The sequence below is a fragment of the Semicossyphus pulcher genome, unplaced genomic scaffold (genome assembly GCF_022749685.1).
Source record: "Semicossyphus pulcher isolate SPU_LCO1_2020_fin unplaced genomic scaffold, fSemPul1.0.p SCAF_3, whole genome shotgun sequence".
Lineage (NCBI taxonomy): Eukaryota > Metazoa > Chordata > Actinopteri > Labriformes > Labridae > Semicossyphus > Semicossyphus pulcher.
The window spans coordinates 18,894,698-18,919,733 of NW_027211704.1; the positions used below are offsets into that span (position 1 = coordinate 18,894,698).

Below are 25,036 nucleotides of genomic sequence, written 5' to 3' on the forward strand. Positions count from 1 at the left end.
CTCACTCTAATAAAACCTGTCTGACACCACTGATGTGTGTATATGCGTGTGTGTGTTTGTGTGTGTGTGTGTGTGTGTGTGCTCCGCGGCAGCACAAAGACTCTGTTGTTGGGCCTCCCTCTTAGGCCTCCCTCATATTTTCTTTAAAGGTGCAGTGCGCCCCCAAGAATGCCACAGGGGGAGCGGGGAGTTGGGGTTGGAGGAGCTGGTGTGTGTGTGTGGGTGTGGGTGGGTAAAGGGGGGTGGGGGGGGCATGCTTTACAATGCTACAGCTCAGCCAGGTCACAGAGAGAAAAAGGCAAGGAGTGAGTGTGAAGAGGAGAAATGAAAGAGAAGGGTCAAAGAAGAGGAGTGCTTCTTGACAATATAGATATGAGAGACTTTGGCTCTGTGTGTGTGTGTGTGTGTGTGTGTGTGTGTGACTGCAACAAACCTGTGGTCATCTTTCTGACTTCATATGATGAAAGCTTAAATTTATTCTTGAATTAAGTCTGTTAAATTACTGGTTACAATATTTAAGACCCTTACAGTAAAATTACACATTCAGTGAATATGAGTTTCTGCCTTTAGAGCAGCAAGCTTCAATATATTTACTTAAACAATAGCATATTGTGAGACATATTCAACAAAGTTTGTAAAAGTGTGTAAAATGCAATAAACTATATCAAGTTCACAAACTGAAGTAGAAAAAAAGAAGAAAAATGAGTTTAAATTAGAGACTGTGGCGCTGAGTCCATTATTTTGTATATTGGAACCCCTCACAGTGTGTTATAACTCTTATAACATCGCCCTTACCAAGGGGACAAGGGAGGATGTATTAAAGCAGCCGTCCAAGTTTTTTTTCTTCTCTTTTTTAAGGTAGTTTCACTACTGAATCAACTGGTATCGTAACTATAATACCTGCAGTATAAAATCCCCTGTACACTGATTTAGATCTGTGACTCATTTAAGCTGTTCCAATATCAAATATAACCACGTGTTGACTTTCAATAAAACCACATGATAATGGCACTTGTAATCTTTGACAGTGTGTCACAAATCAATGTGTTAAACATAATGTGTCTTTATAATTCTTTATCGATACACTTGATTATATAGAGTTGAGTTGTAGCCGGTCAGCCAATAGTAAAGATGGATTTTCTGTGGGTATAAAACTACTCTTTTAAATACCATGTTTACAGTGTCTTATTTAAGCAGTGGCACATTTGAATATAACAGGATCCGGCCTATAAATATCTATACACTAGTCTCTTACATACAGCCACATCTATGAGTACAGGCAGAGGAGAGGAGACAGGCATCACCTCTGCTTGCTTGTAGCGTTTATGAAAGCCATAAATGGCTCTTTAATATAGTGGTAATCAGGGTGGTAATTTGGGTGGAATTGTCCCTTATTGTTGCCAGACCTGCCTCCCCGACTCCTGCCAACACACACGCATTCGCACACACACAGACAAACACACACACACACACACTCTTGGGCAGACAGGGTGTTCAACGAGTAATTCACACCACATGCCAACAAACTGGGCGGTTGTGTTTTTTTTAGCTTTTCTTTTTTTTCCATGTGTGTGCGTGTGTGTGTGTGTGTGTGTGTGTGTGTGTGTGTGTGTGATTCAATGCTGAGGTCAAACCAGTAAATTGGAGGGGGTTCCCAAATTTTTTGTAAAAGTGTTAAAATATATATATGTGTGTGTGTGTGTGCGTGTGTGTGCGTGTGAGTCCGCACAGCCGCGTCCATGTGTGTGTTTTAATTGCGGTCTCAGCAAAAGTAGCAAGTGTGCTCCATGCAGATGGTTTTCATCACTCCGGCTGCACAGAGAACTCCTCTCTCTCTCTCTCTCTCTCCTTCTGTCTCCCTCTAATCTCTCCTCTCTGTTTTTGTAATTAAACATTACTTAATGTACCCGCGCTTTTAATTTGACAAGTCATTAAATATGTGACCGTATACAGTGAGCGTGCGCTGCTCCTTTTCACGGCTTCACAGCGATGTGCAGTTGTGAAATCCTGCAGTAGAACAGATTTTTTTGAGCTGCGTGGTTGAGTAAGAGCTTCCATGGTGAAGAACATCCCTCATTGTGGCCGTTAATTTGCGGTGTCCACACATGCACACACACACACACACACACACACACAGACTTTCATAAATCAATATTTACTAAGGAACCTTTCCCCTTTGAGTCAGAGGAAGCAAATGTGCATCCTGCTGTCTCCCCTCTCTAACCCTCTGTCATGAGTTTGTGCCTGTGTGTGCATGTGTGTTTAGTTTGTGTGTGTGTGACTGAGCTTACAGTAAGTGCGAGGCGGCTCTTGTGTTTTTAGATGGGTGTTTTCTTGTTTTGTTTTAGGAGCAGTTCAGACATTCCAACAATTATTCCTGCTCCTCAGGGACTGATTTGTCTTGATGATAGAGAGCGCGAGTCTTTAACACAACACAACACAAAGAAGCAAGGAAAAGAGAGACATGTAATAACACAAACAAAGACATGATACAGGTTTTAACACAATAAAAGAGGGTGAGGAAAAATAGGAGACAGTGGGAGGGGACTGCAGTGTCGGGAGGATGAATCGGCAACACCGGAGGGCAGAGTGAAGGAACGAAGAAAAGAGAGAGAGAGCGATGGTGTCACTGGTTTGAATGGACAGCACTGGAGGGCAGAAATGGGAGCAGCAGGAGGAGGCGGGTGGGTGAAGTGGTGGGTGGTGGTTAGTCACAGCTCTCCAGGGCGCAGCAGGGCAAACGGTTCCTTACATCACTGTGACACACACACACACAAACACGGTGCAACTGACACACACGGAGATTTTGCTGACACACTTCTGCCTCAGAGGATGTGGAAAACCCACTTTGCACCTTCCTCAGAAAAGAGGGGAGGGGAGGGGGAGGGAAACAAAGAATGGAAAGAGGAGCTGGGGAGAGTTAAAGAAGGTTTTTGAATGATTCTGTTTGTACTTTTCTTTCATCCCAAATAAAAAAGGTGTGTTTTGTTTGTTTAATACCGCAAATATTTCCCCGTATGAGTGTGTGTGTGTGAATACACATCTGACCGTCTCTATTTCTCCCTCGTAGGCGCTCCAGGCAGCCAGACAGTTCCTCCTCCAGCAGGCCTCTGGACTCAACTCCCCTGGCAGCAACGAGGTCAAACAGAGCCCTGTGCAGGTCAGAGCGCACACACACACACACATACACGCACGCACATGCACACACACCCCAAGTATTGCTTTGTCAGAGTCTGTATAATATTAAGCCCCTGTCTGCTGCACCAACCTGCCACGTCAACTACACAGTGTGATATAGGCGCATACTTTTCTCCCTCTCTCTCTCTCTCTCTCTCTCTCTCTCTCTCTCTCTGTCTTCCTCTTTCTGTGTGTGTGTGTGATTGTTAGAGTGTGTGTGACTGAAAGAGGTCTTTGTAGTGATTGGGTAGCGAGCTGTTTTCAGAGCTGAATTCCACAGTAAGCAGAGAGAGTGGGGTTAGCTGGAGTGCAGGTTCCCCACTGAAAGACACTCGAGGAGGACACGCACGTACGCGCGCAGGCAGACGGCACACACACATTATTACTATTACTGTATGCTGATAAATATCCGATGTGACACTACTTGTGGCCGTTCTGTACGATAATGTGATGCGCAGAGTCGTGTAGAAGTGTGATTTGTAGCGGTGTCTCATAGGCTATTGCACTGCGATCATATCAGCGTGTCACATGACAAACAGACAGCTGGACCAGCGCGATATGAGGCATGAAGACAGAGGTGGAAGAGAGACAAAGACGGATGTGAGTCAGAAGTAGTAAGGTCAGATTTCAATTTCCTTTTGGGAAATTTTTTTGAAATTTTCAAAATAAAAGTTGATGAAAAAAAATGTAGGTGATTAAAGTGATAATCTGGAAGATTTTTATGTTAATAAATGTCTGTTAAGTCACTATCTATCACTGAATGAGGTTACACAATGGTGATTGAGCCTATGGCCCACTGATGAAAGCCTTTGCATTTGCAGTATATAGTATTATTACAGACAGGGTGTCTGTGGCCACCATCACCCAGCAGTGGTTGGTCTGCCAGAGAGGGTAGGCGGAGCTAAGCGGCTGCTTTTCCGGTCTCTGCAAGTGTTGTGAGTAAACAGTAATCTAGTATGGCTGAACAAACAAAGAAAAGATCGATGACTACAGATACAACTTCAAAAATAAGTGAAAATCCAAAGAAAAAGAAACAAATTCGACGCTCAGATGAAGGCAACCTAAAAGGAAAGCGACCGCCAGCGAGGAAAATCAGGAGTTACAACCGGAGCCAACCGTGAACGTCACACATGAGACACTGTCTGGATATCTGGGAAGTGTGCTCCCGCAATTACCGTTTATTGCCAGAGGTGACGCCAGAGGGAACAAAACTGAGATCTTCCAGATTACCACTTTAAGATTCAGTGCAATAAGTTGCAACAAATTTCTACATACTAAGATGCTAAAATTAAGTGTAAGCATCTTAATTTATTCTCTCATCTTATCTTCTGCATGGAAACTGTCTGTATCCAAAGTGGACATAGGTGTTAAATATGGACAACATTAGCCTCTATGACAGAGCTGAAAAAACACAAAGGACTCAAAAGTTCCTCAGAAAAAGACTTCATGTCGTCAGCCACACAGTGTAATTGCCGAGTGACCTCCGGAAAGAGCAAAAAAGCAGCAGCCTTCTTATTACTTAGGGTGTCAAAAATGAGAGAACATTTAAAAAAGTCTGGGATCTTAAGGATTACTCTTTAATCAAAAGCTGAATTGGAATCTGAATCGCTGTATTTGCCTTGGATAGAAAGTGGCAGCTGGAGAAATTACACGGTGACTTTTAAAGGGGTTAGAGAATAAAACAAATACTGTTTTATATTAGAGCAGGATTATTAAAATACTAAAGAGTGAAGTTCTGTAAATCAACACAAAATGGTGCATGTGTGGCCTAAGTTGTTTGCATTGCAAGATGGGAATTTAAAACACGGATGTGTCAGAGAGAAATAAAGAGGAAGTAAGAGAGGAACTGAAACTGAGGAGAATATAAGATGTAAATGTGTTGTGTAAGTGTGCGCTGACCAGGGGTTAACCTGTGACAACGTTCTCACCCTGCTTATACTCTCATCTCCACCACTGCTTTCTCTCCCGCTCTGTCTACATGCACATTCTCTCTATCTCACACACACACACACACACACACGCGCGCGCTACTCTCTCCATCTCTGTCTTGTTTGTCTTGTTTGTTGGTGCCTGGCCTGGCTAGCCTCTCTGTACTCTCCAGGGCATCCGCGCTACATCTCTGTTGTCTGAGCTGTCAGTTCACATGACCTCACACACCCTCGATTTACATGCGTGTGTGTGTGTGCGTGCTTGGATCCTCACAGTCAGAAACCCCAAAGGCACAGAGTGTTGTTTGCGCACCTGCGCGTAGGAGCAGCGCTGAAGTTGTTTACAAGGCCTCACAACAGATCTGACTACACGAAGGTGACGTACAGAAATCTCTTAATTACTGTCATTTCCAGCCTCATGATCATTTTTGAAACTGCACTCGGCTTCTGTAATTGAAGCAATCATCCGCCGGCCACATGGCGGGCGAGCGAGCGATGGAGTGAGCGAAGCCAGACATTTAATCTGGTCATTTCCGAAGGTGGCGCTGAGCAACTGTACGGTGACACAGTGGCTCAGGCACAAAATGGCCGTCCTCAGGTTGGCTCCTGCTGCGCTTCTCTCACACATGCAAATGAGCCCGAGCCAATAATGAGATCTTTAGGAGCTCGATAATTAGATTTTTCCCGTCTCTCTGAGGGAGAACGACGGAGGCAGACAGGGAGAGCGGGAAGACTTTCTATTCGTGTCTTGACTTCTCTGGAGAAGCCTTGGTCTGCGCTGACAAGCCCCCCCCCTACCCTCCCTCCTCCTCCTCCTCCTCCTCCTCCTCCCGTGCTCCTCCACCCCTCCTTCCCCATCATATTTCTCTTCTTTTCTTTATTTATAATAGAGGGGAGGATCTGAGCGGGGAGCAAAAGAAACTCTGAGATTATATCAGCTTTTTGATTGGTTGTTCAGAGATGGTCTCTGTGTTTGGCTGGCTGTGTGAGATGGTATCAATCCACTCTGTGTGTCTGTGTGTGTGTATGTGTGTGTGTGTGTGTGTGTGTGCGTGTGTGTGCGTGCCACTGCCAAGTGTCACATTCAGGAGGAACTCAACAAAAGCTCAAGTCTCCAGACTCCGGGCAATTGCAGGAAAAATTGATTGTGTGCAACAATATTGCAGCAAAGGACAACAATCTGAAACGTGTGGGTGTTTGATGATTCGAGAGCAAATCTGACATTAGAAACACATTTAACACAGATGGAAATAATATTTAATAACATTTGTAGATAAGTGCGACACTTAGAAGAAGATAGAAACTTCATGTCTGTTTAGCACCTACAGCTAACGTTGCCTTTAGCTAGCACAAACCTGCAGCTTCCACCTGTGAAAGTCTCACTCAGTCTTTCCTGCACGACTATAAATATAAAAGGCCATCCCTGTGTCGGATTACACTTGAAAGACATCCTTAACCTCTGCGGTATTCGGATAATTTCACACCGTGGGTGTGTTTGTCGGAGGTATCGGACGTAATTGGCCACAGTTACCTTAATTGGTGGTGGCATGCGTGCGACTGTGTGAATTGGTGGGCACACAGTTGGCAGACAGAGTGGCGAGGGGCGGATTACCCAGCATGCCTCCGTGACCCGCCACACGCTCCCTACAATGGACACACTTGGCACGCGCTCACACACAGGGTGGGCACAAGGCGGACACATGCACGCCCACTTGGCAGACGCACGCCTGGCACACTTAACACGCTGCCACTTGGCATGCACACATACAGATTAACGCACGTGCTTGGCTGCGGCCCATACGTATGTAATTGAATAGCGCGGTGTCCTGTTTTCATGTATTATTGAGGAGCTCGTTTAATTAGGAAAAAAATGAAAAGACTCATTAGAGATATGTTAATTAGCTCGGCTCGGTGCTCTCTGGAGAGGTCCGGCACCAGCGCCGAGGTGGAGGAAGAAGAGAGGGAGGAAGAAACTGAGTCATGTAGGCCTTAAAGCAGAGGTTTTCTCTCAGTGAAACACTTTTAATCAATATTACAGCTTAAATTCTCCAGCTTTCTATATGTTGCTGGATTGTTTTCCGGCCTTCCCCAGCTGCTGTATTTAAACCACTACAGAAAACCACTGAACATAAAGATTCAGTGCAGGGTTCAAAGTCTTTTAACTAATCAACAAAAGTATGTGGAAAGATGAGTGTTTAGCCCCCCAGAGGTACTGAAGCGGCTCCTTCTCTCCCCAGTTCTCTTTTATTTCCTTTCAAAGTGTTTTTCCCAAAGCACTCCTTTTGTCCACTCAATGAAAGTGCTTAGTTGGCACTTTCTCTTATTTGATGTGGAGGGAATTGGGGCCGTGTGTGTTGGGGGGGGGGGGGGGGGGTAGTTTGAGGTCCTGACAGTTTGTGAAGGGTGTATGGGAGAGGGTTGAGCAGCCAGGGGAAAGGGTCTGGCTGCGGGCAGAGGGCTGGACAGACAGAAAGGATGGATGGAGAGGAGAGGTTCGGGTCTGCCCGCTGGAGTGTGAAACTCTTATTTTGTGATTTGAAACATGAGTGAAATCAGTAATGAAATATGGTCGATAACGGCTGCTCACACTTCCCAATGAAATGCCCCGAGTGCGCGTGCGTGTCTGTGTGTGTGTGTGTGTGTTTCTGAAAATGTGTTGTCATTTTTATTCTGAAGCACTGGGGCGTTAGATGGAGGGAGGGGGCGGGCGAGCGGAGAAGGAGGGAGGGGAGAGAGGGAGGAGAGGAGGAGGATTTTCCACTTGAACTTACTGGTCTTTCACTGTCCTCTCTGAAGTCTTTTTTTTTTTCATTTGTCTGGCCTCTGTCAGGGAGAGCTGAGTGTTATGCGCTTGTACATGCAGAGTGTATGTGTGAGCATGGAACAAGGCCCAGCTCAGCGATTGGCCAGTTGAGATCCCAACTTCCTTCCTCCCTCTCATCAGACTGCTTCCTCTACTGTCCTTAAACCTCCATCATTTCAACTTTCAACTTAATCTCTTTAGCGTATGATTACAATTATTATCATTGTAAGTAAGTTTGGGCACTTATTCTGAAAAAGACAATATTCTTACTAACCTCTTAAATGGCTAAAAAAAAGGAACGTTCCACTTATATTCCTGTCTACATTCAGCTGTGCACATCCTGGTTAAACCCCAGCCTTGAAAAGCTGTAAATGGATCAGGCGCCATGTCTCACAAACTGCTGTAAAATCCCCTCTCTGAGCTGTATATTCAGGCTGCACATAGAAGTCCAAACAATGCTCCTTAAACCCAGTAATATCTGTCTTAAGTGTATAATGCTACATCTATTAGGCCTTATTCAGGCTATGCTTACAGTGATTGACATGCTTTACATCATGATTACTGTTTGGAATCTGATCTTACATGTGTAGTCCATCGTTAACACTTTGGCTAATCTATTTATATATTTTTTTAGATAGGACAGCTAAAAAGAGACAGGAAGTGTGGGGAGCAGAGAGTGGGGGGATGACATCCAGCAAATGATCACAGCCCGGGAGTCGGCCCTGCGATCAATGCGACGAGGGCCGTAGCGGAGACGGACAGATCTTTGCATATGTACAGTAATGTTAGAATCTGCACTGTCCCTGAGAAATACACTGTGGTGTAATGTCTCGTGTCAAATTTGACATATCGTCATATTAATAATGAAAGGGGGAAAGTAATGTGCAATTAAGAATGACAAAAAAAATTGAAATCAAATCACAATGTTAAAATCTAATTGTGGATTTGGAGATGTGACGCACATTGTAACGCCTGCAGTAGCAGCTCACTTTTACTAGTGTGCAATTAAAATGATGAGGATGAAATCTACTTAAACCTCATAGAGGTTCTGGAAAATGGGGTGTATCAAGATCATATTTTTGCTTTTATTTGATAGAACAGATAATAGCAACGGAAACATGAGAAGAAGGTGGCGATGACATGCTAGCAAAGTGCCGCGGGTCGGCTTGATTGCGGGGCCGCTGCGCCGAGGACTGAGCTGCTGTATATGTGGCGCATGTCTTAACCTCTGAGCTAAACCGACTCCCCTTTAAATCATACTAACTTTAAATGTGAGACCAATAGTTTGCTAGTTTGCAAACACAAACAATCAGAAGTGAATGACTGAATGTTTCTTCCTACTCTGAAATGTATGAACTTGTCGTGAGCAAAGAAAAAGAACCCTGATGGCGTTTCATTTTTTATGCTCCTTTAAGTGTAAAACTATGTGTAGTTCACCTAAACAACTAACTGTATGCGGCTCATTCAAAAACCTCCTGTGATGTTAATGCCGCTTTCTATAGATAGAAACACACAGAGATTCAATAAAACTCAAACCTGCTTTGGCACACTGTTTTGGCACCAGTTTCCACACCTACATTGTTCATGTTCTCATTACTCAACAGAAAGTTTGAGGCGGTAAGGTGCCGGTGTCTTCCACCCACTACACCTGGCTTCGCTCATCAGTCCCCCCCCCCCCCCGAGTAATGTGGCCCCTGGCCCCGCTGCAGATTAGCTGGAGGAGGGGTACTCACCTCGCACAATGGGGCCCTTTTTACTTCCAGTGGAGGCCTGGCCCTGAGCTCCAAACAACGCTCTCAGCACAGTGGGCGCTCCTTCTATTTCTCTTTTTTCACTCCAGTGCTTTTCTCCTTCACTCCTCTGATTCTCTACTCTTTTCTTTTTTTTTTGCCCCCTTACTCCTGTCCCACACCCCTCCCTCCGTCCCGCCGCACGCCCTCCTCCTCCTCTCATTACTCGGCATGATGAGCAGAGACGGGCTGTTTACCTGCAGGGACTGAGAGAGGGACGGAGCGGTGGTGATGATAGCTGGTGAATAAACAGCCAAAGAGAAGGAGGGGAGTTCACCACACACCATTAAAGCCTTTATGCACAGAGAAATGCTCTCGTTCACCCCCCGGTCTGCTGGTAGCCACTGTACGGTGGCTGAAGAGGGTCATGCAGTTGACTTTTACTACTTTCAAATCAGAATAAGAGAAGTTTCTTCTTCTTCTTCTTCCCTTCTTAAATATTATGTTGATAAAATATGTATTAAGAAGTCATTCAATACAAGTCAAAAGCCAGTTTTCATACGACTCTAGGTGTGTGTGTTTGTATTTGTATGTGTGTGTGTGTGTGTGTGTGTGTGACAGGTCGAGAGACAGAGAGGCAGGCGTCCCTTCCAGGGTTGAGGTGGTAATGCTCAGTGACAAGGATAAACAGCGCTGGGGTTTGCTCCTACCAGGAGAGGGGGGAATAAGGGGGAGGAGGAGGTGTAGGGGGAGGTGGTCTGTGTCAGCCTCTCTCTCTTCCTCCGACTTTCTCCTCTGTCATTTTTTCAATTATCCCTCTCTCCTGCGTGTCCCCAAAGACCCAGAGGCAGGGCCCGCATCATTTAGACTGAGAGCCTGTTTAGATTCTGATTATAAGCTCTTTTCTTCTCTGCACTCGCTGCCGTCACACACACACACACACACACACACACACACACACACACAGAGACAGGTACTGGCCGCGCCTATTGAGCCAATATGAGGTGAATAACTTTAGCAGTAAATTTGTGATCATTTTGTACAGTAGGTGCTCTCTTTTGGGAGTGTTTTGGTACTCAAAGGCCTCAATAAGAAGTATTCTGAAGTTCTCTCCTACATTAAAGAAGATGCAGCCCGTCTCTGGATAAACACGTTACCGAGCCGCGCCGGGCCGATTCCCCCCCCGGGCTGCACGCTGGTTTAATATCAGATCGCCGCCCTTCTCCTCCAATCTTTCCCGAGGTTTCATCTGAAATGGAAAGTGGGGCTTTCCTCCTCGTTAGAATGAAAAGTCATCAAGGGAGGAGAGGAGAGGAGAGAGAGGGATGGAGCCTCATTGAAATGCAAGCTACGTCCCCCCCCCCCGTCTTTCTCTCTCTCCCCTCCTCTGGGACTCCCTGCCTTTCTCCTCCTTTCTCCTTCCCATCTTTAGGGCGCTCCCTCGCTCCCTCTCTTCCTTTGTTAATCAGTTAAACTCCCTCTTCAAACAACCCCTCTAATTACTCCTCCACTCTCTGTAAACGACAAGGCTGTCTCTCGCTTCTCTCTCCCCCCCTCCTTCCCCCTGCACCCTCTTTTTCCAAGACAGGGGTTGACCTCTGTCAGGCAACGACCCCTCGACAGTGTGTGCGTCTGCCTGTGTGTGTGTGTGTGCACGTATGACTGATTCTTGCATGTTAATGAACAGAGTGACATCCTTGGTTTTAAAATCGTACTATTATTAGCAGTTCAACTTTCTCATTTGCGTGTGCGTCTTCGTTGTGTCAACTTTTTTCCACCCCTAAAACCTGCTGGCGAGGTTTTCCTTCTGTATGGCTGGTCACACACGTCCCTCTTTTTTTAAACCATTATTTCCTTTTCCCTTTCCTCCTCCTTTCCTTTCTTCTGCTGCTCGGATGCTCTCCTCGGTTCTCTCTGCTCGCCCCTCCGCTCCCTCGCTCCCCCCTCTGAGCTTCACCTCTCTCCCACTAATCTACCACGCATCTCCCCTCTTTTAAATTAACATGCAACAAGAAAAAAATGGGACGACAGCGAGAAAAAAAAAAAAAAATTAAATGCATTTAATAAATGGCTGACTTCAAATCGCCCGGCTTTTCAGACTCTCCCTATTCACAGTCCAATGAAAGGGGAGAAATCATTCACCGGGAGAGACAAAGCCGAATGAAAATATAATTCCGCATTGTGAGGCGCTTTTGTCCTGGCCCGTCAAATCTCTAATGGCGAGGCTTTTGTTTTGTGGCGGCGCTCTCAGGCTGGCGGTGTCGTATGGCGGTGGCAACGCATGCCCCATAATCACCACGCTTTGTGATATTAGATTATAGGGGCAATTAATGGCGTCAAACCTTAACTACTCAGCATTCAGCCTGCCACACACACACACACACACACACATATTCAGCCTTAAACACGCACACACACATGCAGTTTAGTATATCAGCGCTCGCACACATGGACGCGCACTTGGTTCTGGCATCAGAGCGTCAGCCAACACACAGAAAGGTGCTATAACTCCAGTAATTATTACGCCTGTGACTTAGAAATGTCAATGGCGGTGTGTATAAAATAGAATGTATGAGTTGTCAGGGAGGAAGAATGGGATGCACAAGAGCAATTAATTACAGCTTTTCATTTGGCAGCTTAGACTGACAAGGCCCGGCGGCGGGGGCAAGCTGGCATGACGCCAAGCGGCACCCATCCCCACCCCCCGCCCACCTTACACCCCGCCGCCCCCCATCCCCTGCGCCTGTTCCTTTACCAACTGCCACAACAGCACCCTCCTTCCCCTGCCTCACCCCGCTCTGACTCTCTCTTTTCTTCTTCTTCTTCTTCTTCCTCAGCTCGAACACACGTCGACCAAACCCTCCTCAACCTTTTCTCCTTCCCCTCCATCGCCGTAGCATGTGGCTGGGAGTGTGTTAAGTTAGGGATGTCTGCTTTGATAAAAGCAGAGTGTGGGGCCGCTGACAGACACACGCGCAGAAAAAGAGACAGAGATGGATGAAAAGAGGGAGGGGAAGGGGGAGACAGGGGCCAGGTGGGGAAAGCGGGTGTTAGTATTTACGGCCAATCTTGTTTACAAAGTCAAATCAGCCCTTTACAGATTTAATTTACCACTGACAGCTCGTCCTCTCTCTTCCTTCCCTCTACCTGCTGTCCCCTCAGGTGCTGAGGAGATAGACGGCGCACACGCCGGCTCTTGTGCGCGCCCCCACACACACACACACAGGAGGGAGCCCACACACACAAGCATTTGACCATGAGTGAGATTGATATTTTTGCAGTGGAGTGAATATAGATAAATGGCCAGTTTCAGAGGTGATAACTCAGCCTTATATATCTCAGTAAGCGTGCCATCACTTCCTAACACAGAGGATTATTTGTACTGAGGAGGCAGTGCCGTTTATTGATGTGCGGGCGGTGACGGAGTGAGATCTCACTCCCTAAATATCCGTCTGCGTCTGAACTGCTCTGTCTCTTTATCCCCTCATTGTTGTCTCAAAGCTTAATTCAGTTAATAAACACAAAAGCACTTTGTCTGCAGCACCGTCTGCCTGCTTTCCCAATATATTCGCTCTGTATTTGTGCGTGCACGTTCGGTTGCTGATTTATGTATTTAGCTTGTCTTCACTTTTGCAGTGTTTGTAATCAGATTAGCATCTCTGCCCAGCTCTGTGTACAACGCATGTGCATTCAGAGCGCTTGCACAACACATCTGCGAGAATCATAACGTCTGCCTCTCTCTCTCTCTCTCTCTCTCTCTTTCCGCCTGCAGCTCTATCTGACGAGATAGACATCTCATCAGATAGCCACTTTGTTGTTCCTTTCTTCTTAGCTGGGCTTGACTGTGTGGAGAGAGAATCGCAGGCCGTCCTAATCATGTGTTTATGGAAGCAGATAAGATTTTATATCTTATAGGGCGATTGCATATCTGTCCTTTTATCTGCCTGTTGTCACACAAATTGTCTCTTTTTTACCTTGTGAAGGAAAGTGTCAACAGTGGTGTGTCTGCGTGTTTATCTTTGTGTGACTGCCAGCTTTTCTCAGCAGTGACTGACAACAAAGAGACAACACTCCTCTCGCTTTACCTGTCCGTACCAGCACTCTTTTCACCCGCCGTTCACTGTTTGTTTTGAGTTGAGCGTTGCAGTTGCAGGCACAGTCATGCTTTAAGTGCTGGCTGTGCCCTTCTCACACAAAACTTAACTCACTGATTCACATGTCCTACTTTTGCAAGCTAGCATCTAAGTGGTAAAAACCTAAATATTTGTGTGTGTTTGTGTTTCAGGTTCCTGTGTCCATGGCCATGATGAGCCCACAGATGATCACTCCTCAGCAGATGCAACAGATCCTGTCTCCCCCTCAGCTCCAGGCCCTGCTGCAGCAACAGCAGGCTCTAATGCTACAACAGGTAACGCACACACACACGCACACATTCACGCGCACGCACTCTGGTTGGAACCAGTCCCAGCCTGGCATGTTTGGATGTGTCTGTTTTAATAGGTCCTGACACACTGGGCGTGATGTATCTTATTCAATGCTCGCAGATCTTTGAAGATAAACACATATCCACTTATACACACATTGTCATCTGGAGTGCCTCCTCTTTAGCATTGTTGCTAGGAGAATGTGCATGCTCCTGCCTGCAGGCACACACACACACACTTGTAAGCTTTTTAGCGTCAGGCAGTGAATCATAGTGATTCAGGAGTGTGTGCTGAAGCCCGGCAGGTGATCGAGAGGTTGCCATGTCGACACAAACCAATAAACACTCTTCATCTGCAACAGATCTGTCAAATGCTCAGCCTCGCCAACCTCTGACCCCCTACCTACACACGCAAAACACACACATGCGCAGCCTTGTAAAGGAGGTAAAGAGTGCTATTAACAGAGTGGAGATAGAGTAATTGTGGCATACGGGATGTCTAGAAGAACGCACGCACACTAACACACACACACACGTGCAGGCAAGGCCGGGGCAGAGCGCGGATTTAATAAGGAGCGGTAGCTTTAGGCGAGTGTAAATTGCGGTGGGAAGATCTGACAACATGTATCATAATGGAAATGTGAAATGTGCCGGCTTTCTGGAAACAGACATGCAGATGGCTGAGAACCTCTTCACCGGCGCGTTTTTTCTCTAACGAGGAAGAAGGAGACGGGGGGAGGAGGGGGCACACACACACACACACACACACAGACTCCCACTATTAAAACCACTGAGTTTAACATTGCTCTCCCACTTAATTAACCACAGTATGGACTTGCTCTTAGTGTATATCTGCAAATCAGGCACTTTTGCAGACGCGCACACACACACATGGAGAACAATCAACCAACATATCACTCACTGAAGCATTAAATTTCATATCCCCATGGCAATACAGCATTGTGTAAGAGTGTGTAAGTAAGGTTTACGGCCCACTGCAGCCCACGCAGCAGTTGTGTGTTTGTATGGGCACTCACTGGTGTGCGTGTGTATGTGTGCGTTTTAACCTTTAAGTTTCCTCTAACCTTTACTAACGCTACAGCCGCTCTGCCTTTCTTTTCGTGGTGCGTTCACTGAAGTCAAGGTCATGGTAATAGGCTGGAGAGGTGAGTGCCTCACTTACACATACTCTTAATGCACAGAGCCACTGAATCAAATCATTAAAAAGACCTTAATTATCACTTAATTATTCCCTCAACTCACCACTCTCCAGCCAAGTGTGTGTCCTCGCGCGCTGTGTGCGTGCTCGCATATGCATTTGTCTGTGTGATGAGGAGGCGATCAGGCCTAGTGACGCGGAAAAGAGAGATTAACTCCGCCTAAGGAGCGATAAAAGAGAGGAAAGACAGATGGAAAAGAAAGAGCAGCAAGAAGGAATGAGTCGTGCATTTAAAATAAATTAAGGGCACGCAGGAACGTCAAAGAACAAAAGCGTGGTAAATTATGCCAGTTGTGACTAGAAGCAGATTGAAACTGGAAATGTAAAATGGACCCTAATATTACTATACACGGAGCATGTGTGAGGATGGGCAGTGGGGTGTGTGTTTGTGTGTGTGTGTCGGGCTCACTGTAGGGTCAGACAGTTGAGAGACTGCAACAACTGCTGCGCTGTGAAGTCATTCTCCTCCGAAAAGCCTCTTTGAACATTTGACGCACCATGAAACAAAGACAAACTGCAGACGGACACATGTACAAGCTTTTCTCAAGAGGATAACCCCCACCCACCCCCGCGCCACACACACACACACACACACACACACATGCTTTAGTCAGTGCAAGTTTTCCTCTCGCCTTGCTCTCCTCTCAGCAAGATTGTGATCTTAATGGAGCTTCCTGAGTAAATGAGTGATTAGTAAATCAAACAAACAGACTGAGGACACTGTGTGTGTGTGTGTGTGTGTGTGTGTGTGTGTGTGCTCATGTGTGTGTGTATGTGAATCATGAATTATAATGTGTGTGTTTTCATTAGTGAATGCATTTTATATTAAAGTCTGCTTCATTCACGAGAACATCCGTATAATTACAGCAGAAGAGAAGATGCAAGCGAAGGTGAAGCACACGTAGGAGTAGGTGATGGAAATATTAGTCACTTTCCTCTTAACTCCATCAGGCCGTTGCTATGGCAATGGATGGACAACCTAAATATAACCACACATAACCTGGAGCCTGTGATCTTATCTGCGCTTGACATAGAAACAGAAGGACTTCAAACACACACAGTTAGCTTCTCCTGTACAAAGCATGATGCAGTGTGTGTGTGTGTGTGTGTGTGTGTGTGCGCGGGAGTGTTTCTGTTGTGTGTCCCTTCTGCCTGCCTGCATTGTGCCTCAGTCACATCCTTCTATGCAGCGCTTGAACTTTGCGTCAATAGTCCAAACAAGTCAGTTATATAGTAGCTTAGACGTACACAATCGACTTGACATACCATTGTAGCTATATAATATGCTATGGCGGTCTACTCAGGTGTGTGTGTTTGCTTGTTTTGTGTGCTTTGTCACATACTATAACACACGCAAACCGCGGCCTTCACAGAGCGAGCAGCTGCATTCCTCGAGATCCCCATTCAAGTTATGGCGTCTGACTGTAGCGTGGCATTTCGCCGTTGGAAGGCTGCGGCATTGTTGAGGGTTGATACAAAGTGTGTTGTGACTCACTTGCCTCATATTTCTTTCTCCCCCTCCCCACTCTTCCCCCCCGCCTCCCCCGCTTTCTGTGTGTGTGTGTGTCGTCTCCAGTTACAGGAGTACTACAAGAAGCAGCAGGAGCAGTTGCATCTCCAGCTTCTGACTCAGCAGCAGCAGCAGCAACAGCAGCAGCAGCAGCAGCAGCAGCAGCAGCAGGCCGGGAAGCAAGCGGCAAAAGAGGTGAACTTCAGCAAGTACACACTCACTCAGCTCAAGTACACTCTGAAGTGCACAAGTGCCCTTAAAAGCAGTAATAGCGTTTGACATGGGAGTCAGCTGAAGGAAAAGATCACCTAAGGCTCTAAGGTATAGGATGTAGGATACATATGTTAGCTCGCTCTTCTCTCCTCCGCTCTTCCCCTCCCTTTTGTTTTGTTTACATGCTTTTCAAAACAAGGAGTCATAAATATATATATTTTTTTCCCAGCATGCCTCGTCTAGGCAGCGAACAAGTGCTGTGCTAAGCCATACGCTACCCCGCCAAAGTATTCATTTGCATGCCTTCAGCTCTAAGCCCGAGGTGAAATCTCTCTGTAGGAGGGGTCCGCCACTCTTTTAATTGTCAATTAACCCCGCCAGCACTAGGATCCTCCCTTGCTCTCGCTTTCTCTCTCACACACACACACGAAAATATGCATGAACACACACACGTACACACACACACACAGCACCAGGTTTAAGCACAGCTGTGGTACAGTAGGATAACAGAGGATCAAGTGGGATCACATCCTCGCACAACAAAGAGGATCTCAATCGATCAGGCCAGATTACTCTCATAACGCGTGTGTACATGAGTTTGTGTGTGTGCGTGCGTGTGTGTGTATAATAGAGACGTTTTTGTAGCGTGAATACTCATTCACAAAAATAGCCGTACACACAGATGAGCGAGCAGGAGTCGGACTTCAGAGGAAGGGCCTCGCGAGACTTTAACTGATAAACGCATGAGGAGACACATCCTAGATTTTTCCCCTTTCTTCCCCCTCTCCCAGTGGGCAGGGGGGCGGCCTTACTCCCCCCCCGAACAAACCCACAAACTCCTCGCCGACAGCGGTCAACCAACTCGACCGTGACCAAAGCAAACCAGTTGTGGTTGACTCGCATGTTGAGAGGGTGTCTGAATCGCTCTCCCCTTCCTCCCTGTCTCTCTCTGCCGCTGTCCCAGTTTTCAGGTTTGTTGTTCTGTAACAACGAGACAAGTGCAAACACTGGTCACACAGCCACACACACACAGACGCAGGGAGAGGGAGAGGCTTGATGTGTGATGGTTCACTGCACAAACACACACACTTGGGTGAATATGGCTCCCTACAGAGCTGCATACAGCTGATATGACTAAGGCCATTTCCAGCAGTCGGTGTTTTCACGTTGCTGCGAGACATCAATCAGAATCAAAGACGCCTTTTTGTCATTGACTCTTTCCTTGTCGAGAAAGGTGTGTTTGAACAAACTTTAGTTTCCAGCAGGCCTTGAACGCACCCCCGGAAAACAAGAGAGCAGGAAGAGAGAGAGAAAACAGTGGAGGAAGGCGGGAGAATAAAGCAGAAAAAATCGACTCTTGCTTGAGTGACTGTGACTTTTTGACTTCTTCCCTCTTCTTTGCAATTCTTCTTGTCTGTGTGGAAGTGATGCATGGAAGGAGAGAGCATGTATGTGTATGTTGAGTCAGTGTTTGTGTGTGTCGCCGATGCATTTGGGACTGGTCAGGAGTCAGCTTAATGAAGTGACTCTGACCATCACGAGAGATGTGTGCATTGTGTATGTGTGTGCCTGCCCACTACAGTATGTGTGTGTGCGTGTCGGTCCGTGAGTGTCCTTCTATATATGTGTGTGTGTGCGTCTGTGTGACTGGCAGGCTCAGACAGTGTGTGATGTGCTCATAAATCACATTGACAGCCTGTTACTGCGCTAGCTTTGGCCACTCAGCCACAGCTAATGTAAACAGAACACAGGCACACACACACACACACAGAGACACAATGTGTGTTTTAAAGAACCATAGCCATATCTCAGGAGGGAATGAGAGACAGCGGGGGGAGTGAAAGAAATCAAATGGACAGACAAGTAGAAAAGGAGGGGCAGGAGGGCTGGAAAGGGAGAGAAAAAAAAAAGAGCAGGACGGGAGGGAACGGCTCAGTCAGGACTTTCTGATCATGATAAACCTTTTATTGCTACAAATGAGAATTTGGCAGTGCACTTCAAAGAGCTCAAGTATGCAGGCATGACACAGATTTTGCCCACAACACCCCTTGACTTTTACAAAGCCTCAGAGATTATACAGTGGGCTTCTTAACTAACAAACTGTAGCATTAAATAATAAGAAAAGCAGGAGGAGACCATGGCACTGGTGGAAGGAGTGAGCAGGATTAGACAGTGTCTGGGTTAGTTTTTGGACTGTTGTTTGCATGCATGTGATTGGTTACCACATAGTCTGACCTGCACTTGAACTACCAGGAAGCTTTAAGTCTGGGCGCCCACAGATTTTTCAAGCACATTAGTTTTTACCACTCTATCGTAGATTTATTCGTTATTCTTAAAGGTGCGTTTCGACAGCAGGAACTTTCCCCAGAAACTAGGAAACCTATGAGGGTCTAAACTTTGTTCCCTGAAAAGTCCCTGCTCCCGGGGTAGTACTTTCCAAACGTCCAGGAACTTTCAGGGCGGGGCCTGCAGTGCTGATCGTTTCTGATTGGTCGAATACTCGCAGTGTTTTATTTCACCCGCCATGTTTAAAAGACTGCAGCTGCAAGCTCACTGTGATCACCGTGCTTTGAGATGTTGTTTAATCTCCTCCATGCTAACAGGCTAACTGTAGTGTTGCACAAATGATGATACCGGCCCGTTCGTCGCATTTTATGGTGTCATCGTCGTTGTATGGCCTTCATCTTCTTCTTCCCACCACCTACTGGACTGGAGGTGTAGTGCAGTTACTTTTACTGCTTCTCCATACGTCATTGGCCTGATTTGCAGAATCTTAGGCCGCTGTGGAAACAACAATGGGCTACAGGAACCATTTATTTCCTTGAAGAAAAGTTCCTGGAACTAAAAGTTCCTGGTAATTTTTGGTGGAATTGCACCTTTTACTGTTATGTCACTACTTGAAAATAAAGGCCCTGTTTTATCAAAAAGCCAACATGCTAACTGAGATTTTGCTGGTAATTTAGATCTATGCAGTTTAACACTCCTGCATAGAAAATAGGTGTGTTCCCAATTTCAACCTTCCCTGTTTCCCTTTGTAAAAAGTTGTTGTGCGTACTCCTCTCCACCTCCCTCACAGCCCCCTCCCACACACAAACACACTCTGCCATCCCGCTTCTTCTCTCCAGGCACCGAGTCTGAAAGGAAGTGACCTCTCTGCCCTTCCTGTGAGATCCTCTCTGTTCAAAGAGTTCCAGGCTGCCACTCTCTCTCTCTCACACACACTCACACACGCACACACACAATGAGCAGTTCCTCAAGTTGTATTTATTTATTTTTCCTCTCCCCTCCTAGTTATCTGCGAGAGATAAAGTCCGTCTCTCTCGGGGGTCGGTCAGGGGAGACATCAAACGGCACAGCGCAGGCCAGGTCTGCCCCAGACAGGGGGAGCAGGAAAGGGGACATTTATCACCGTAACACATGCCGACATTATCACCACGCGCTATGTAGTCTTTCCCAACCTCCCTCGTTCCCTTCCCTCCTTCTCTTCGTCCTCGGGGTCCTAACAGCCCAGTCTTCTTTTAACAGGATCAACTGACTCCACTCAGGCCTCGCAGTTGTTACTTTTCTTTCAGCTGCACACAATTTCCCTTTATATCATTGTTATTTTGACTTTTTATGGTGTTAGCTGGCTTTATACTTGACTTCTTCACACTGAATGATGTTAGGGGACAAGGTGACAAAGGTAAATCATAATAACAGAAGAGGGAAAGGCTTCTTCTTAAGAGCTAAAGACACAAATCTGCATCGAAAAATATGGAACTATTTTTTTCGTCTATTCACAGGGACCTTGACTTATCTTTTTGCCACTGAAACCTTATTTTTGTCCAAATTTTGGCATTTTTTTCGCAAATTTTCATCATAAATGGTTACACGATAAAGAAAATGAGTATAAAAAACGGTCAAAGAATTGAGTGTAGGTATCATGGACGTATACGTTTTCTCAACTCTCTTGCCTTGTGTCTTTGTACCAGCAGTTAGGCAGTAAGCAGTTGGCCTTCCAGCAGCAGCTGATCCAGATGCAGCAGCTCCAGCAGCAGCACATCCTCAACCTCCAGAGACAAGGCCTGGTCCCCCTGCAGCCCACCGCCACCATGCAGTCCCTGCAGCAAGGTACTACACATTTATATACACCGCCATAACCACACACCGGCCGGCCTCACAGACACATCCTGACAAACATGCATGCACACATGGTCGTACAGAGCACACACACACACACGGTACCCGGTGCTGCATGTGAAGCCTGTTAAGTTAATCAGCCAATAAAAGATGAAAGCAAACCTGATTGGTGGGTTTGTGGAAGGCACTCATTTGGATAATAAGTAAAATATGCCACTAAGCCCCCTGCTTGGAGGTGCCTGTGCGAGTGTATGTTTGTGTGCATGTGTGTGTATGTGAGATTATCCAGATACAACAACATCATCGTTCTGCTATTGCCGTGCCCGCTGGATTTTGTTGTTCCTATATGTAACCCCTCCCACAGTCCCTTCATTTTGTCAGCATGGGTTTACAGCGATAAAAGTTGACTGCTGACTGGCCCGCCCTTAGCGAACATGTGTGTATATGGGTGTGTTTTCCTTCTGTACACTGTAACACACACATTCACACAACCTCGCGCACACGCAGGGAGTGCTTTAGGGGCATTAAAGTGGCCGTAACATTGCTAAAGCGCTGACTGCGTTGGCCAAACAGAGCAGTTTCCTTCCCTCTGTCTGTCTGATCTCTGCCTTTCTCTTATCCGCAGTCACATGCAGTCACACACACACACACACACACACACACACAGATACACACACTTGTAATCTCACACAAAAACAAAGATTAGCTCTTTCGAATCCATTTAAGTTCTAAAAAAGAGCTTCTAATAGGCTTAATGCAACACCAAAGAGTTGCACAGAAAGTTTAGTGAAATGTGTGCATGTGTTTGTTTAGGTGCTTCAGGGAAGGGTGTGTTTGTCTTTGTCCAAAGGAGGGCGAGCTGAAATACCAGTTTACAGAGAGGGTGAAAAAAAGATACAAAGAGACAGAGGCTACAGTTTTGTATCAAAGAGTGCTATTTTTCAGACGGTTACAAACTTTTAGCATCTACTTCTCTGTCTCTCGCTCTCTCTGCCTCTGTATCGGGGTGGAATTTCCCTGCAGTGTGAAAGAGCCGGTCCATTGTGACGGCTCAGCCAGGCGTGAGCAAGAGCATTCCTCTGACCAGCCATGCCACACAAACACACAAACACACATGCATAAACACCCGTACTTACGCACACAAGTGCACACAGCAGCGCCCCGCCTCAAAGGGCAGTTGTGTCCGGTTAGTTGTTGGGTGGGTGCGAGGGGGAGGGAGCAGACATGAGGGGTCCTGCTTTAGTGTGTGTTTATTTCTTTTAGTGCAGTAAGACGGAGGCACTTTCTAGAACGTTCTTATACGTTAAAAAAAAATCCTGTTTCCTCACGTCTCATTTGTCTACAGACATCAGTGTGTTTTACTTTGAAATGTTTGAGCTTATATTTGCTAACAAACACTCTCATCCTCTCAAACACTTTGTATGTGTCAACACTAGCCGGAGGAAGTTGTGTGAACACATTTTAACCTAAACGCACACAAAATCAGGTTTTTTTGTGTACAAATCTGCTCTGCTTTTGGCTGTTTGCAACTTAAGTGTGCTTTATGTACACTCATATGTACACAGCAAACTTTCACCAGCATCCAGAATCACTTTTTTCCTCTCAAGTTTCATGTTTTTTCCTCGTATTTTTCTATGAATGGATGCATTATGAGCCAGACTGATAACTCAAAAGCGGAAACACCACATCTATCAATCCCTTAAGTGCCTCAAACTTTCACTCTCAGGGCGTGTCTGCAGATCGGTCTGGTTTACTCGGATAATATGCACGCACACGCACAGAAATCTATGCTCACACCACCTCATTCCTCCAGAGTGAGAACTTTTGTTTTGGCGGGACCACAGAAGAATGCAGACAAAGCAGACATAATATTTGGATTGCTGCGAGGTCTGTGTATGTGAGTGTTAATGTGCCGACGTGTGTGTGGCTGCGTGCGTGTGTACATGCATGGTAAGATCCATTGGGGTAGGCTGTGGCATTTTTAGGCGTCGCTCTTACTGTGAAATTGGAGCAGAAATAACAAAGCTGCAACTAGAAAGAAGTTTGCACCCACCCTGTTTGGACAAATAGTGGTAGTGACAGGAGCAGTGGTGCTGGTGGACTGTCGCAATTGCCAACAGAGATTAGCAAATAGCTGTGGAGTTGAAAATATCTGGAAAATAGCAAGAAAATCTGCAAAAATGAAGCTCATGTCTGTTTAAGTTTGTGCTATTACAGAAACATGCATGCATGTGTGTTTCATGTGGATTAATCGCAGCTCCCTGTGGTTTCAGGTCGCTAACCGTTTGACTGTGTGTGTCTCTATGTGGGCGGTATTGTAGATATTGTGTCATTACATTTTTTATAAACCATAAACCAACTGTGTATAACTTCCTTCTCCCCAGCGATGTGTCCGTCAGACCTCCAGCAGCTGTGGAAGGAAGTGTCGGGCGTCCCGAGCAGCGAGGAGGCCCTGAAACAGGCCGAGGGCCTGGACTTGAGCACCAACAGCTCCAACTCTACCTCAGCCTTCCCCAAAGCTGCCAGCGCTCACATCCCACTGCACAGCCTGGTCAACGGACAGAGCCACACCCCAAAGAGAGACAGGTACAGTGATGTACAGTATATCAAAGGACCTCTAGTATCCACATTGTGGCGGCGTGTGTGTCCTCTGTGTGACCTGTAGTGCGTCTGTAACTCACACACTCTCGTTATGTCATTTTCGAGCTTTTTACTTTTAGCTCTTCTCCTATAACTACGCACGAAAACACGGTTACAAAACATGCACTTGCAGCATATCACACATCACCAGGGTGTAAACGTCTCTCAGCTCATTTGATAGGAGGTGTGTTGGGTTCAGTATGTTCTGTCATGATGCTGTCAACCACATGCCAGTATAGTATGGAGCGTAAAGGAAAGGATGGAGGATGCAGGACTCAGGCTACCTGTTAGAAATAGGAATTACTTATTGGACTAAATTCCTCGTTACCGTGTTGACATATCAGAGATGTGTTGTTCCATGGCTGTTGTGCCATGGCTGTTCATGGGCTTGTCTCCGTCTTTAAGAGCCAGACTGTTTGAGTGGATATCCTCCTTCACCAAGGCGGACAGCGGAGATGACCATGTCCCCCTTTACTCCAAAGGCAGCCATACCCCCAGCAGCCAGTAAGTAGCGCAAACACACTCAAACATACACACATGAGAGGACAAGGATGAGACTGAAAGGCTCACTTTGAGAGCCCTTTTTTTGCTGATTCATCACTTGCTCCAGCCACACGGTTGACCTTTGACCTCACTCTGGAAAGGGGTCGGGCTACGTGTAAAAGTTTAAGTTGAAGTCATTTGTATAAGTGTGTCATATTTCGGCGACAAGTTGCTGGCGCATCCCAGCAGAGTTTCTTTTAGTAGATCAAGAAGGAGCTAGCGTTAGCATGTTAGCACGCTAAGCTAATGCATGGCTGATGTGGAGGAGAATGTGGTTGCCAGCAGTTTGTCATGTCTGCTGTCTGAGCTGCTTCTGAGTTGACTCGACCACAGCCAGCACACACACATACACACGTGCAGACACACACACACACAAGCTCCAACCTCAGCCAGCACATATGATCAGGAAGAAGCAAAGGGGAGAGGGAGAGAGACATGTTTCCATCTGCGAGACAAATGGTTTTTGTTAGACAACCTTCTGATGTTGATTTGGGAGAATCCCCATCCCAGTACACACACACACACACACGTGCACACATACACACACACACACACACACACACACATACACAGTCATGTAAATATATGTGGAGACAGCAGTCGCAGGCGATGGTCCAGGTCTGAACCACATCTGCTACTGGACCTGCCCCACACACACACACACACACACACACTCACATGCACGGATACAGTTATTTTACCCTGGGCCCAAACCAAACCTGGCTCAGTTT

General features: G+C 46.3%; 1 protein-coding gene across 1 annotated transcript in view; it reads left to right on the forward strand.

Annotated features, from left to right (window-relative positions):
• foxp4 (forkhead box P4) overlaps nt 1-25,036 on the forward strand; it is a 58,620-nt gene that overhangs the window by 13,152 nt on the left and 20,432 nt on the right. Inside the window, exons 2-7 of the mRNA XM_069677663.1 lie at nt 3,071-3,160; nt 13,924-14,046; nt 16,857-16,985; nt 20,975-21,113; nt 23,507-23,708; nt 24,168-24,266. Of these exons, the coding sequence (XP_069533764.1) occupies nt 3,071-3,160; nt 13,924-14,046; nt 16,857-16,985; nt 20,975-21,113; nt 23,507-23,708; nt 24,168-24,266 (782 nt within the window). The remainder of the gene's footprint in view (nt 1-3,070; nt 3,161-13,923; nt 14,047-16,856; nt 16,986-20,974; nt 21,114-23,506; nt 23,709-24,167; nt 24,267-25,036) is intronic.